The following is a 15730-nucleotide window of genomic DNA, read 5'->3' as shown; positions in this document are numbered from 1 at the left end:
ATGAATGGCTGGCCCCGGAGGGGTTGATTGCGGGGCTCAACGCCAGCCATCCGTCGGCTAACGTCGGCAAGTCCTGGGAAACTTGCGCTATGCTGTACATACAAGGATTTCGATCGCATGGCTTCTACGACAGGCAGATTTGGCATTTCAGGGTGAAGCCAGGGTTGCATTGCTGATTAACGTAAAGGGTATATAACTGGTTCACCCTTGGCTAGCGGGGAGGTCCTCGTATTCCATTTTCCAATTATCAACCTCGGCAAACTTTAGTGCCTGTGCTCTCAGTTCCTCGCTGACGAACTTTACTGACATCTCTTCTAGCAGGGATTCCGGTTCCGATGCCTCCGAGTTAGGCGGGGACGATATAGGGGAAGAGGTGTTCAATTCGTTGTTCTCTTTGTCCGTCCCCAACGCATCCCCGCGAATCTCGTTCCCGGTTTGTTCCTTCGTTTGTTTTGAACGTGTGGCCGTCGAATCGCAGCTCTCGGCGGCTTGGCTTTCATATGCCTGAGCGGCCTTCCGAGCCCCATGTGTGTTGCGAAGATTGGGGAACGTTTGAGGCTTGGCCGGTTGCCTTCGTTGCTGCCGTGACGTGGTTTGGCCGGGAAGATAGCTCAATTCATCCTCCTCCTGCTCACCCACAGACCCATCACTGTCGCTTGAATCGTTTGGGTCTTCCACGTCCGGCATGAGACGGGGTCTGCGCCGCCGTTGACGTCGTCTAGGAAGGAGCTTGTCTTGGAGGGCGGTGGTCGGAAGGTTGATCTTGTTATCAGACTCCCTCTCTGTGGTCGCTGCTGTCGGGTTTCGAGGCTCTGTCAACGGTTGAGCGGGGCTTGTAGGCAAGCTGCTGCTCAAGGGCGGTTCCATTGCTTGTATTGACACTGCGAAAGATCCTGGAGTTTGTTGTGATTGGACGGAGGCATGGAGTTCTCGTTCACGGGGATGTTTTGGTGAAATTGCCGCGTTAACAGGACTGGAAGGAATTGCAGCCACGGGTGCCTCGAGATTTGCATTTTCGTTCAAGGATCGTCTGCGCTTGCGTGATCCACCGCTGGGAGGCAACGATATCTGGGATGGAGACGAATCCACAGCACTCTGCATTGCGAGTGATTTCTTCCTGGTGAGATTCAGCGGTGTGGACTCGTCTTCTGGGCTGAAGCCACCGAGAAAATCATCATCGTCGAAATCTGAGGAACCATCTTCTGCTTGCATCATCTGCAGGATACTGGGTTGTCTCGGGCGTCGTCTGAAATTACTCAGGATGGAACTCTCAAAGGCAGGCGTTCCGGGAACCTTAGAGCCAGTCTCTCCTTTTCGGCCGGCCACGGAAAGCGTAGATGAATAGCCACGAGATCGAGTGGGTGGTCGGCTCCCTGTTGCTCCACGCTCCCCCATCGGTGACGACTCGATTGCGACTTCCTGGGCATCGGATACGGGAGTCTGGTCTCTCCTGGAATGTGTAGCGATTTCTACATCCGGGTTGCGTTTTGGCGAGGACCCCAGGGTTTGGGCGGAGATGGCGTCCCCATGTCGAACATTGCGCCGGGACGCTTCCTTGGAGGCCGTCAAGGTTTTGGGGACTGGACGACTTCGTTTTGAGGGAGGGCGCGGCATGCTGGCTGTGGATGAAAGCTCGAATCGACCGACCGGATTTTCTTTGTTCTCGCCTTTGGTGCAGTCTCTGTTTCGTTAACCAGGGCAGTCAACGATCAAAGGGACAGTATCTGCGGCCAGTTTGTTGTGTTTTATTTCCCACGTCCAAATTTGAGGAAGAGGCCGTCGCGTTTCTTTTGTTTTTGGCGGCCGAACGCGTTTGGGCCGCACGTGGTTCCGCCGGTCAATCTGCCCGGCCAATGGCAAAAGAATCCGGTCGCACTAGCTGCCAGGTCTGGATGTACGGAGTATGTACCTACTCCGGAGTAAGTACATGTAGCGTAGGTAGTATGCACATACTCCGCAGTATGGACATGTACCTACTTCATAGGTACCTCCCGAGGCAAGGCCCTCTGGAATGATCGAGACGGTTTGATCACGGGCCGTTGGCCGCCCCCAAGCCGGTAATCCAGTCCTTGGACCTGTCGACAGTACTGTACCTACATTACTCCGTAGTCCGTACTCCGTACTACAGTAGTACCCTATGAGTAGCGTCCGCCCCGCTTTTTGCTACGACCGCATGGTTGGTGGAAATGATGGCAACGTCGCTAGTACTTACTCCTCGGTACCTACTCCGTACCAGGTAGGTCCTTACCTGACCTACTAGTAGTACTCCTACTGCGTAGTACCATGACAGAAAGCCCGATCCCTTTGTTCTGCTATCTACCTACCTACCTAGATGGTTACCGCCGCGAAGCAAACTCTCTTTCCTTAACCCGCTTTTTTTTATCCGATCCGATTCTATTTCTCCAGAATGTCTTGGATCCGAGATATGCTGTTGATCCTACAATGAGTGGATGACGGATCGATTGATTTCTCTTGACCCGTGCATGCGCCGCCGCCTCTCTCCTCTAGTGAAGGATCCGCAGGATCTATCCAACCCGCTTCCATCGGTTCAAGACATTCCGGCATCAACATCCACCATGTCTCCTTCTCCAGAACAAGATGGGGATGCGCTTCTTGACGCAGCCACTGCAATTCCTTCCGCTGGTCTCCAAGCGAGCAAGAAAAAACGTTCAAATTCGGAGGTGACAGAGTACCCTCGGCGACGTGCTACAATAGCTGTAAGTCCTCCGTTGTTCCTGTATAGCCCATGTCTTATCACCGCCCCCCCAACTTTCCCAACGTGTCATCTTCCGATACTTCTCGCTGGCATGGCCGTATATTGATCGCCGACTACCGAGGGGAATGACAGTGCCAGATATGTCGCCTCCGAAAAACAAGATGCAATGGTGCACGGCCAAGATGTCAGCTATGCACCGACCTCGACGTAGACTGCATCTACAGAGAGCCCGGCATTAAACTCGATGCAGGGGACAAGCTGATCATTGAAAGACTGAACAGAATCGAAGGATTATTGCAATCTAGTCTAACCGGCCAGCCGGTTTCATTTCCCTTGTCCACAAACTCGCCTACGACCAGCAATGATACCCATAGCGACGATGTCATGGGAAAGACGTCAAACCCCGTTGCCATGCCAGGAAGGATATCTGTAGTTGGGCTCGGGTCTTGGGCTAATCCACCTACAAGTATATCCACGATGCCCAAATTACATACTACGCCTGCGCTGCACCTTTTGCAGTGGCCGCTGATCCGAGACCTGGTCTCAGGTCCATATGATCCTCATACCTTGTTACAGCTTGAAATGGCCCGTGAGCCGCTGCGAACGACCACCCTTATGGAGTTCGACATGTCGAATGCTAGCCTTTATGTTCAGATATTCTTCGAGCGAGTTAATGTATGGTATGCCTGTGTCAATCCCCATACGTGGACTCAGTACTACAGTGCCGCTGTCTCGACCAGATTTCGCGAAGGACCTGAAAGTTGCATTGTTCTGCTGGTATTAGCTCTTGGTTGTGCCGGCCAACGTGGTAGTATCTCATGCATTTCTCAAAATGAAGATGCCCCCGGTCTCTCATATTTTGCAGCGGCATGGAGCCTTCTACCATCCGTCATGATGCGCAACTCGGTACTTGCCGCACAGTGCATAATTCTTACCTCCGCTTACCTATTCTACTTGGTCCGGCCCCTGGAAGCCTGGGCTCTACTTTCAAATGCTAGTATGAAATTGCAGTTGCTATTTGGCAATCCCTCGCGCGTTCCTTCACAATGGAGAGAACTGAGTGTCAGGGTTTACTGGAACGCGCTTCTATACGAGAGTGACCTACTAGCAGAGCTGGACTTGCCACACTCGGGCATTGTGCACTTTGAAGAGCTTGTCGATCTCCCGGGTGGATTCGAGGAGGAAGAGGAGGAGGAAGAGGAGGAGGAGGAAATAGACGGCGAACGCCAAGGGAGTGAAGATGGTAGTCGGTCTGTAGGTCGTGATGAGCTCTGGTACTTCCTAGCAGAGATTGCCTTGAGACGCCTGCTCAACCGAGTGAGCCATATGATTTACCAGAAGGACAATTCTCTCACCCTGGGCTCGCTTGGACCAATAGTCTCGGAGCTAGATTTCCAACTCTCACAGTGGTATGAAAACCTGCCTCAGCCACTTCAATTCCCCCTTTCTCACACACCTGTTTCCAACCCGGTTCAAACTGTTCTCAGGCTGCGATATTATGCATGTCGTACAATTATCTACCGACCCTACATCTTGGCTGTTTTCGAAAACGAGCAGGCATCTGCGGACCCAGGAGTGAGAGAGTGTTGTCGACGATGCTTGGAGGCTACCTTACGCCAGCTCGAAAATATTACAAGCCACCGCGAAGGTCATCTTCCGTACCTTTGGCAGGGTGCATTATCAATGGTTTCACAGACTCTGTTAATCATGGGTGCAACGATGTCTCCAGCCCTTTCGATCTTACTACCCCCAACAATTCAGGTGGACCGGATAATATCCAGTGTCATGGCGGAGGTCGGTAGATATGCGCATCTTGCTCCCAGTTTGAAATTATCTGCAGAGATCATCAGAGACGCAGAAAGACGCCGGCAAATATGTCTCATGTCGACAGGGCAACGGGTTTGATGGGTGATACTTCGAATGGTGTGTCTACCGCAGGGGTCGGTTCTCATCCTAGTTTATCCCCTCAAAGAGACTGAACCCCATACCAAGCACGCTTGCTCCTACATGCGCATGGACGCTTCTGCAGTAGCAGAAATTCTTATCTTAACAGACTGGAGTGGTCTCTTTGCTTTAGTTCGGCTGTTCTACTCCAATCCTACTTGCCCATTTGAAACGCATTGTTGCAATTTTCAAGTAGTAAGATTAACCCAGGTATTGATTGGCCAGGTATACCTGGACTATGAGAAAGTAGTTACCTAGATTCTTTGTGTCGTGCAGCAACGACAGCGCCGGTTCGTCTTTGGACTTGTGTTGCCTATTTCGAACCCTCGTGGATACCGGTGGCTGTGATCAAAAAAAGAAAAGAGGAAAAAAGTAGGGGGAAAACACAAAAAAAGGAAGGAAAAGAAAAACACACAATAAACATATCGTCCCACGTCGAATACTGATTGCAAAATCCTCAACGTAGAAAAGTCGGGACCAATTATAAGATGGAATGAAATACATTGGTATCTATAGTCGCTTATACTAGAACCCATTCACTACCTCGTTTTATAAACTTGTCAAGCATCACTCCGATGTCAGCCAAAGCAAAACGGCATATGTAGAAACCAAAGAATTCTGCAGCATGGCGCGTGCTTAATTCGAGACCAACAAGTGTCTGGGATGAGTGCTTGAGACCTGGATCTTCAACTTGCTGAGCAATTTGATCTGTCCGGATAATTATTAATTCGATGAACACGTTCCGGTAGCCGGTTTTCACTTACCTAATACTTGAGCTGCGTCACACAGTCGAGCCAAAGCACCCATGTAATTTGCGTTGGGTCCACTAAATTGGTGCTGATTCACAGTGTGTTTGATGAGTTGCGCACTGGGAATCAGAGTCATAGGAAGTGAGCTTATCGTGAGGTTGTCTTTGTTGGCATCCCTCGAACTGGAAAGCGACGTTGTAACGCCAAATCCGGAGTTTTTGGATCGCAGTTTGCGCCAGGAGCTCAAGTATGACTTCCCAGCTCCAGTTGAGGACTTTGAGGGTAGAGTGTCGACGTGTGTGGGATCCTCGGTAGATTGGGAAGACTTGAAAAGTGGCATGGCGCCCTGGACACCAACATCGCTGCCGACCTTTTTAGATAAGGATATTTGCACCTGGTCGAGAATACTTTCCAGCGACTGCATCTCCTCTAGTACAGCATCGGCGTCATAAGTATCCACCTTGGCCAATTTAAGCAATGCTGCTGTTAGCAGATCACAATTCGAGACTTTCTCTTCAACGGCCTTGATTTTCACGTTCTTCACTCGCCATACATCGCGAGGAACGAACAACTTCGTCGTCAAATAACCACCACGAGGATGGGTGATCGTTTGGAAAATACATCGCATAAGCCAGAAAGGGCGCAGCAGAAAGGATTCAGGGCAAGGCTCAAGGGGTAAGGGCGCATTAGTGGCCATCAAGTTGGGAGAACCAAGACTAGTGGGCGAATGGATGTGATTGTCAAAAAGGTATAAGCCGCCACTAGGAAGACCATTGGGAGCAAAGCTCGAGCCGGTGGGCGTGGGCAAAATTGGCGCAGCAGCAGCGGTCGTTCCCTTCTGATAATCTAGAGGGAAAGCATTGTTCGATGGGGTACCTGGGGATTCTTGAGTCGAATCAAGACCCGAGACTGATACATTTCTGGTTCGGATTGATTTCGGTCCCAAGTGAGGCTTGTCCAAGCTATCTGGCGCCGAAGGAATTTTCCCAATTGGACGCACCGGTGATGGTAGTTTTGCAGATTCGGTCGTATCGACATCATCTGTAGCCCGGCCGAGGCTTGTCTTTGCGGGGACCTCTCCGATGAAAGAGCCCACAGATGCATTCCGCCTGCTTGGATGTACAGCAGACCTTGAAGCGGGGCGGTCCAAAGACTTGGCTATGTTCATGGGGAAACCGGTCTTGGGTTCATCTTTAAGTGGTGGGGATGGTGGTCGAAAACTGGGCGGCGCTGAAGCTTTACTCTGTCCAGATAGATCAGTGCTGTTTTTGAGCCGTGTTTCGATTTTCAATTCAGCCGTTTTTTGCCGCGACATTCTCCGTTCTCGTACACTTGGTCCCAGCACTGGTGGAAGAGCTGGTTTGGTGAGGACGGAGGAAGCACCGGCTATATTGTTTGGATCTGTTCGGCTCGGTTGTACGTTTGCGTCTTCGCTAGGGATATCTTCTGCAAGCGGAGACAAGGCTGCGCCAGCCATGGTTGTTTGAGATGCCGCTGAGCTATCCCAGGTTCTTCCGGACAGGTTGCTCGAATCTGATTGTCGAGGAAGAGCAGACTTGGATTGAAGATCAAATTCAAATTCATCCATCACGTATTCCCTAGTCATCTCTTCCAATAAACGTTCCTCCTCCTCGGCTTCTTCATCAAGATAACCCAAGTCAACGCCCAGAGATTGATCAATTGGCGGTTGCTCCTGGTTTGAATGCACGTCTCGGCCGCGCGTCATAGCCACTTCGGCCTCTCGTTCGGCCTCTCGGACTTTTTGTTTTGCCAACTCAACATTCCTGCGGGCATTTGCTACAACATCATCACTGCGGGGCTCCTCACTTGATTCTATTGCGGGCTCCAGGCCTTCGTCGTAGGCAGCCTCAACGGCGGCATCGAGAGCAGCATCAAAATCGGCCTCTGTAGTGTGACCGAACAGGCGACTTCCTCTGTGACGAAGATACACCGACGACGCTTTCGAGCCCATGGAAGCAGGAGATGATGCGCCAGATTCATCGATAGTATCAAGCCAGGAGGTTGACTCGTATATATCCCTAGGATGTGTCTGACTCGCCGGTAAATCGGAATACCGTGAATTGTCAAGCAAGGTTTGGTATGGGGTAAGCGTTTCTGCAAGACGATCTGCAGCGGGTGAAGCTAACGTATCTAAATGATCCGTTCCTGAAGCCCTGGGGAATGATTCGAAATGGGAACCATCAGCATGTCCATCAAGAACCGCCAATGTGGTTGTATTTCGCGGGTCATCCAGCACAGAAGGTAAAAGCGACTGGCGTCTTGGTGGAACTTGATCGAGAACCAGTGGTCTTGATTCCTCCGTCAGAGAAAGACGAGGACCGGAGAAACGATGTAGATGTTGAGCATGATCCCCAGATAAAACCCCAGCCTCATCATCCTCAACTGACTGAGAAAGGCCCCCGTAAGACTCTTGACTCAGCGGGCGTTCCGGAAGTGCCTTGCTTTCACGTCCCCGAAAAGAGAAGTCCATGCGTTGCAGCTCGGTGACTCGAATCATGTACGTGTCGCGCTGAACAACTTAGCCCCTCGTCCTGGTACAGAGCCGAAGTTACTGAAGACTTACAATTTCTTGAAGTTTGAGCTTTTCATCTTTGCCCCCGTTACTCCGAAGCATCACCAGCTGTAAAAGTTGGCAGGCATCACTATAGGCATCCATGGCGCCTTCGAAATTAGCTGCATTATCAAGAAGAACCGCAGTATTCGCTTTCTGCAGCGCTTTTGAAAGCATAGCCTTCTGGGAGTGTCCCCGTCGCCGCCGTTCAGTGGATAGATGTGGTTCACCGTCAACCGGGATTTCGTTGTCTTGGGGAAGCCCAACAGCATTGTTGGCGGGCATATGCTGGGGGTTTTTCAACTCCGCGCCGTTCATGGACCACGGGTTCTGGAATAGATTTGGAATCATTGTCGGCTCAGATGAGAAATCACCTTCCGCTGATGGTACGCTCATAAGGCCAGCTGAGAAAGTTGGTGCCATGTCAATTCCTCCAAGTTCAAACATTGCTATCGCCGGGTTTGTAGTATCAGTTATAGTCTGGTCTGGGTTAGACTGGTGGTAATTTCCATTGCCTGTGGATGAATTGGTGGCACGAGGCGGCATGGTCGAGAACCCCATGTTCGCGCTTGGATGTGTGCCTTTGGGGTGATCGCCACCAGCGATGCTGAGCACCCTGGAATGGCTTCCCGCACAGTAACCAATGTGATCAGTTGAATTCTTGCTCGATGCTGTGGAGTGGGACCAACGGTTCAAGCTTCCCAAGCCTTCTCGGATGTTGCTATCACCTGGGCTGGTTGGGGGAGACTCTGTGACCGACGTTTTGACGGGACCCGAAATGGCGGTTACTGGCTCATATTCGAAACCACTGACTCCAACTCGATCCATTTCATTTGCTGGTTCGGATGGCATTGGCCTAGACGAGGCTGTTCTAGCGGGGGTTGCCGCGGCGGTTTCCGACATTGGATTCGTGGCCTTCTTCGTTGTAAGACACGGATTTATTGTCGGCTGTTAATAAGCAGATTGAGTGATGTGGTGACTATGTCCAAGTCTACCAGCTTGTCTCTTTACACCTTAGACTGACAAGAGCCGAGTAATAGCGCCCTTCGGGGCAAATTGACGACTTCGACGGCGTCAGCGAATTAATCCCGAGGTTGTTGAATACGCCTGCCGCTTTACAAGAAATAAGAGATGCCGCAGTTGCTGGGAACCTAGGCTATAGATTTCATCCTACTCTTCCTCCCCAGATTCTAGAAAGATGGCCGTCTTGTAGCCGTCTCGCGGGTTTGCATGGAAATTGGTGAGATGGGTCCTGGAATTTCGCCGTTAGTGCCTGCTGGCTTCGAGCACATAATACCGCATTCAGGTTTGGCATAAGGTGATGATTGATTGGTCTTCAACAAAGAATGTGTTTCCTGGAAGCCAAGGCAGCACTTGATCATTCATTGGGGGTTGCACATCATGACCAGGGCGTTGTCTATAGTTGTTGGCCACGGCCCGCGAGGACAGAAGTGCTCGCCTCTCCGTTCAAGATTCTCCCTCCCCACTAGTCTTTGCGTTTTCTGAGATTGTTTCGTGGTGTAGTGTTCAGGAGATATAACGAGAGGTGGGAAGGATCAAGTATCTTCGAATTGATTTCTGGACTCCTCAGGGTCAATTACTGTTGGGGGGTTGGAGTCAGCCAAAGTCCAGTCTGAGGTGGTCACTCCGTTTGACAAGCAGCGCTTCGGGAGTTACTCTGGAGAAACAAGCACCTACCGAGTCGTAATACGACCGTAGGTAGTTGTGGTAATTAGCAATAAAGATTGCTGCTTGGAGGAATGATGGCGAAGAGGGGCGGCGCGATTGTTAGATCAGGAGGAATGGAGTTCAGGAGAGAGCAATGGATGCATGTGCTACGGATAGAGGGTAAAACTAAAATCCCAGGGGGGAAGGCCGCCCGAGACGACTTTTCCTCCTTCTGGTCTGAATTTCCCTTGGAAGGGGACACACCATAACTCGCGGGTTCGAACCCGGCTTCGGACATTGAATTCTTTTTATTTGGCCCTCCAGGGAATCGCTATCATTAGTAGTACTGCTGCTGGTTTCTCTTTTGTTTTTTTATGGTTGAATTTTTATTTTTATCATCCTTGTTATTAAAGAAAGGGGTTTCAAGGGCACTCCGCGATACTAACTTAAGGGCGTTCTAAGAACGGAGTAAACATAAGTATTATGATAATTGGATTGGTGGCAGTAAAACTAAAATCCCGGAAGGCAAGTCGGTCAGCCAGCTGTACCTGGATGACAGAGTACGCAGTGAAAACTGAAAAGGGGCTAATAATGGGGTATGACCTTGACTATCGGAATTACTCCGCAGTGCCCAGGAAGAAACCTTGGTACTCGACTACCCAGCCAAATTGGCCAGGTCCAAAAAATAGTCAACATATCAAATGCGGTTGGTCTATAAGACCACATCAACACTTATTACTAGCATTCTGTCTAAAGTGAACTGTCGTCGGATTCGAGCATTTCGTGTTAAGAACAACCTCCCCCCTCCTTCCCTCGGAACAGGTGCCTAAGGGAGCCTGCGACGAGAAGAAATTCCCTTTGACTACTTCTAGCTCCCGTGAATTCCTGGATCGAGACGGTAGATTTAATTAACTGCGATAGTGAACTACCTTGGACAGAGCCTGATTGGAGCTCAGTTCAACCAGAAAATCCAATACCAGCAAAAAGCTTCCAGCAATTAGAACCGTAGTTTTCCGTTAATCATACGACAAGATCACGCCAACCCTCATCCAGCAATATCTCTTCGTATGGGCGATTTAGTCTTCATCATCGTCCTCGTCACTGGTTGCCTCGATGTTCTTCTTCGGTGAGTTTGTGGGTTCTTCATCATCGTCTGGGTCAGAACTCTCGTTTTGGCGGCTGTCCGAGCCCGTATACCCAGGCCGAGGAATCGACTGCCCTTGTTCCTTGAGCACGGCTTCGATTTCGGGTAGCATGGTCACAAGCGAGGCGAATTGATCGAGCGGCAAAGAAATTCCCTTGAAGCAATTGAGCATACCTTCTTGGTCGCAAGAAATACGGTTGAGAGGGAGCTTACTTTCTTGCCAGGAAGCTCTTGTCCATCTTTTTCATAGTATTCTCTGATGTTAACCATGGTTCTGCCACGAAATGTGGATATTGTGACTCTGCGCATTTTTGAAAGTTCCCAGTATTTATCCCCATTTGAATCGATCTTCACCGATGCTTTTGAGTGGGGACGAGTGTACGGAGTGGCACTTTGCAGCGACGCGGTCTTTGCTCTCTTGGACTGAGAATGTTCACCATGACTGCTATCAGCCTCTGGCGAACGTTTTCTGACTTCGGAGACCATTATGTCCCGTATTGCATGCTCAATGGAGGATATGAGCGAGCTATCTAGGGTAGCTATTCGGATGATAAAACTTATAGGTCAGGCACAGAGGACCTACCTGCTCCGTAGTTAACTAGTAGTAATTAAATTGGGTGCTGCCACATACTAGGCCTTTTTTGGAAGGCGGAAGGCTCCACCTACCCACTGCTATCATCACTCCGTATGTACTGCACAATTCCTCGTCGGCTTTCCGACTGAGACACCCTGCCTTTATGGTACCTACAGGGACTCAAAAACCTCCATTATCAATGCGAGCTGTCGAGTGCAGCGGTGCAGTGAAAAGAGCACTCCGTACGCGGAATAGGGTTGGTGCTGGGCCAACTGATGGGAAAATGGTTGCCGATGAAAATATATATGTTCACACCTGCATGCTTCGTGTACTCTAAAGTATAATAGCTCTCAGGGCCTGCAGTAAAATAGAGAAAACAAAACCCCTCGCGACACTATGGACTTGAAGGCAGTCAAAGACCTTTTCAAGGGCCTCACGGCTAGCAGCTGCTCCCATCACACTTGTTAGTGCCTGTGGTAACCCTCTCTGTACAAACACTCTTCGGGCTGTTTCTCGCAAACGCTCCTTTTCGGCCTCGCTGGGAGGCGGCGGCCAGGAATCAAGTTCAAACTTGGTTGGAAGGGCATTCTCACGCAGTTTGACAAGGTAGATCCCGATTGCCTCGTCCGATGTATTGGCATCGATCATTGAATTCTGCAGAAGACCACGAATTGTCTCCAGGTTTGGGTTTCCGGGGCGTAGGATGTAGGATTTGGCCGCATTCAAAAGAGTTCGCCGTATATTCCAGGCGGAAGACAAAGTATACAATTCGTTAATAACAGCAAAGATGAGCTCAATTGCGATACGAGTCTCTTCATGTGTTATGGAAGATGTATGGTTTCCTGAGATGCTGTGTTCAGCGGAAGTTGCTTCGCCCACATTGACTGCGTTTGGACTTTTCTCGGGGGATCCATCCAAGCATGGCACATGCTCCACGTGCCTGGTTTCTAGATCCGAATTGTTGACCGGATCTTCGCTTGGAGAATAATCTGAGCTGCCGCGTATTGGTGTCGCTCTCGTGGGTCTTGAACTGTCGAGGGAGCCGTCACTTGAAGAGGGCTCGGTAGCAGAAACAGGTACGCCGCTTTTGGATGTCCTAGATAATGACATATCTTCTGCTTTTGGATTTTGAATGGCCTGAGACGCACTGCCAATTGTGTCCCCGGACTGGGCAGTGCCATCAAGTGGCGGGCTATCGACATCTGGAAACGAGCTGAATTTCTTGCTTGAATTTGTTCCAAACACCCCAGTCATCCCACTAAAAACAGTTTTGCTGCCACTAGAGACGCCCCTAGGTGCGTTAGTTAAAGCATCCAAGACCCCCCTTCCAACATTTTCCAACGCCGCCTGGGTAGGGAAAAAACCAGGCCTTGTGGGCGCAGTTTTCAATTCGGGGCTGACGGGACCTTCCTTCTCAAGGAAACGTCTCATTCTTTCACATTCTGCAAGAGACTCGTGTTGAAGCGCAGCTTGTAGGTATTGTTCCAAAGACTTTGCTAAGGCTCCGTTTGTCAATCCTTTCCACGTAGGTAGTAAAGAGTAAGTGTCCGCGAAACTGTGTATTTTGTTTAGCCTTGAAATGGTTTCCAGGGTCTCATGAAGCGATTCAAAATCTCTGTAGGTTCTAAAGACCATCCACCCAGTTCGCTGAGAAGATGTTGGTTCTACCTGAAGCATGTAATTGGACATTGGTTTCGATCGAACCAAGGCCCCACGGGACTCCGAACCGTCTTCCACTGATATGTATGCACGGTGAAGCGTTAAAGGTGGCAATTGCAAAGGCTGTTCCAACTTCCGGTGCGATGGACGACTCGCTTGCATCGGCGATGAGAACGCTGATTCTGGTTCAGCATTGTTCATCCGAGAAATGGCCGCATCTGGCAAAATTCCTGGACGCCCCTGCCTCTCCACTGGCTCGAGTACAGATTCTTTATTTCTCGTTATAATATCAGAATCCAAGGCAGGGTCCTCCTTCTGCGAAGTAATAGGGGCTTCTGAGGCGTTCTCATCATTGGATCCATTTTGCTGTAAATCCTGAGCGGCGATCAAGGCGCTCAATCGTTTTGCTTCAGTTATTGCGTCTTCTGTTGCTTTGTCTGCATACTCAGACTTTTCGTTATAACCCTGACTAGAGAATCTCGAGTTCGAACCAAAGCTATCGGTTGACGTTGACCGAGGCGCATCCGCATCCCCGGGGCGTTTCGTAGTAGTTACGCCCTGGTTCCTGGCCCCCTCAACGCCGGCATCAATCGCGTTCATTATTTCAGACTCTCCTTCGCTAAAGAGATGTATTATCCAGCTGTTGATACACTCCGGTCGTGAAAGGTTGGAAATGGTGGACTCCAAGACGACACCGCATAAGATTTCCCGACAGAAGGTTCTAAGAGGGGCACAGCCAAAAGCTGGAGTGTCCAGAAAGCTAGACAGGATATCATCGGCTATAATATTGAGTTTTTTCCGTTGTTGTTGGTCAGCCAACACGTTTGCTAGGCTGCTCTCCGGATATCGTTCAAGATAGCGCCTAACAGTTTCCTCGGGCTTCGTAGATGATCCGACGTTTTCAAAAGCAGTTGAGAGTTCATTGAGAAACACGATCATGATAGACGAGGAATTGGTCAAAAACTCAAGGAAAGTGTCCGTAGTTCGTTTGCGCGCGAGGTGGGAGGCCATTGACTTGACAAAACCGGTCAAAATTTCGCGACAGGCACGAGGGAATGTTGTTTCAGAAGGCAGAATCGGTTCATACCAGTGGCTTCGCGTCTGGTAAGCTCAATTCTCATGGAATGGGTGAACTGCTTACTTCACATAGTCCCGAATTATTGCGTCCGTCAATGAATCCAACGCAGCTGCTGTTTTAGGAGGGAAGGGAGAATAATCAACAGATATTTGTGGCAGGTCCTTGGTGATAAATGGTTGGATTTCATCAAGTTCATGTTCAGCATGAACAGAGCGCCTGGGCCAATCGAGTAGTCTATTGACAACATTCAATGAAAGTTCTCTCCGCGTCGTGGAGTTCGGTATGTCGCTGGGGTTCGTTCCCTCCCATGATGAATGTAAGATGACACCACTAACGAGTCCAATCAGGAGCAAGCCAAGTCTCCCGAGCAGCACATATGTTGCGCCCACTATGCAGATACACACGCAAATGAGAGCTTCATTGCTGGATGTTGAAATGTGGTGGATTATAAGACCGTAAGTTCCTCTTTGTTGAGAAGGTCTTTGGTCACCATTGATGCTCCCACTTTCATCACTTATTCGTGTGTGGTTTTCGTCGAGTGGTTCTTTATCACGCTCAAACCCATGCAATTGCGCTGGGCTGGGTTTCTCATGGGGGCCATTCATGACTATTGACTTTATAAATAGACATTAGTCACAGCATGCTTGTGAAAATCTCAGTTAGATCCTCACTAAATCAAACAAATTAATGTGACTTGGGGATACCTGGATTAATGAACAGCGTGTAGGGTAGGGCAAGTTGTTGGGTATCACCTACCTGCAGAGTACACTCCTAACTAATTAACTAACCTAGCTAGGTAGGTATGTGCTCCTGGTTACATAATATGTATTTTTTACCAAATTACGCAGTAGTACGACGAAACTACGTACCTTAGGTACCTGAGGTAAGGTACTTACAGCATCCATAGATGTCTACCAACTATAAACACATCCGCCAAAATACAATAAATCAATTGGCCTTCTTCAGTTGTCTATACTATTTCCACAGGTATGTACCTAGGTAGGGGGCTTATTGATACTAGATCCACCATTCCCCCCAAGGCATGAGATAAAATAAAGAATCATGAGCAACGAATTATACCGTAAGCTACCCCATAAACAGCAGGGTTCGTTGGTACATACATGTTCATATCTATCTAATAGTATATAAATATTCAGTATGTACCCATTCACAATTACCCTGTCTTATATGAAGAAGACACGGCATCTAAAGCTAAAAGAATGGTGTTTTTCTTCGCTATCCGAGTGAATCCAGTCATTCAAAGTATATGTTTTTCATGCCAGATGCAAAGAAGATAGCAATGTCAAGATGTCAGACATCAAGCAAATATATGCGGAGTGACTCTATTTTACCTTCCCCGAGGCATTAATTCCATCCTTGCTTGATTGCTTGACAATCAACCCGGGGGCGAGAATATGATACCCGCCCAACATAGCATTAGCAAAAAGTCAATTTACAGCAGGTACTGCTCTAAAGGGGCCCCATAGCCATCATGAATATGTAGTTGTCAGCACTTGAAGGGGGCCGGGGGCAGTTATTGATCAAAAAGCAGTACTTGGCCAGTGCATTTGATGTAAAGCTTTGAGTACGAAACCCAAGATAGCGAGCAAACCCAGTTTCACACAT

The 15730-nt window shown here is 49.4% G+C and overlaps 5 protein-coding genes across 5 annotated transcripts; 1 reads left to right on the top strand and 4 right to left on the bottom strand.

Annotated features, from left to right (window-relative positions):
* Positions 1 to 50: 50 nt before the first annotated feature.
* On the bottom strand, positions 51 to 1894 carry P170DRAFT_231453 (uncharacterized protein). Its single transcript, XM_024842897.1, has one exon. The coding sequence runs from the start codon at positions 1612 to 1614 to the stop codon at positions 202 to 204; it is 1413 nt and encodes a 470-aa protein (XP_024702318.1). The 5' UTR covers positions 1615 to 1894; the 3' UTR covers positions 51 to 201.
* A 682-nt stretch (positions 1895 to 2576) lies between these two features.
* Positions 2577 to 4621, top strand: P170DRAFT_363359 (putative C6 finger domain protein; the record flags this gene model as incomplete). Its single annotated transcript, XM_024844573.1, has 2 exons — positions 2577 to 2717; positions 2855 to 4621. 2 exons carry the CDS (start codon positions 2577 to 2579, stop codon positions 4619 to 4621), a joined length of 1908 nt encoding a protein of 635 aa, XP_024702317.1.
* Positions 4622 to 5180: 559 nt separating this feature from the next.
* On the bottom strand, positions 5181 to 8332 carry P170DRAFT_363268 (uncharacterized protein; the record flags this gene model as incomplete). Its single annotated transcript, XM_024844567.1, has 3 exons — positions 5181 to 5368; positions 5425 to 7939; positions 7994 to 8332. 3 exons carry the CDS (start codon positions 8330 to 8332, stop codon positions 5181 to 5183), a joined length of 3042 nt encoding a protein of 1013 aa, XP_024702316.1.
* A 2210-nt stretch (positions 8333 to 10542) lies between these two features.
* On the bottom strand, positions 10543 to 11354 carry P170DRAFT_438727 (transcriptional coactivator p15/PC4 family protein). The gene is made up of 2 exons (XM_024849671.1): positions 11007 to 11354; positions 10543 to 10947 (listed from the first exon to the last, which is right to left on the bottom strand). Exons 1-2 carry the CDS (start codon positions 11277 to 11279, stop codon positions 10726 to 10728), a joined length of 495 nt encoding a protein of 164 aa, XP_024702315.1. The 5' UTR covers positions 11280 to 11354; the 3' UTR covers positions 10543 to 10725.
* Positions 11355 to 11677: 323 nt separating this feature from the next.
* Positions 11678 to 14829, bottom strand: P170DRAFT_511669 (PX domain protein). The gene is made up of 2 exons (XM_024854912.1): positions 14168 to 14829; positions 11678 to 14119 (listed from the first exon to the last, which is right to left on the bottom strand). Exons 1-2 carry the CDS (start codon positions 14707 to 14709, stop codon positions 11701 to 11703), a joined length of 2961 nt encoding a protein of 986 aa, XP_024702314.1. The 5' UTR covers positions 14710 to 14829; the 3' UTR covers positions 11678 to 11700.
* Positions 14830 to 15730: the final 901 nt, after the last annotated feature.

The sequence above is a fragment of the Aspergillus steynii genome (genome assembly GCF_002849105.1).
Source record: "Aspergillus steynii IBT 23096 chromosome Unknown P170scaffold_6, whole genome shotgun sequence".
In the NCBI taxonomy this organism is placed as follows: Eukaryota; Fungi; Ascomycota; class Eurotiomycetes; order Eurotiales; family Aspergillaceae; genus Aspergillus; species Aspergillus steynii.
This window is presented reverse-complemented; position numbering and strand designations above follow the sequence as displayed.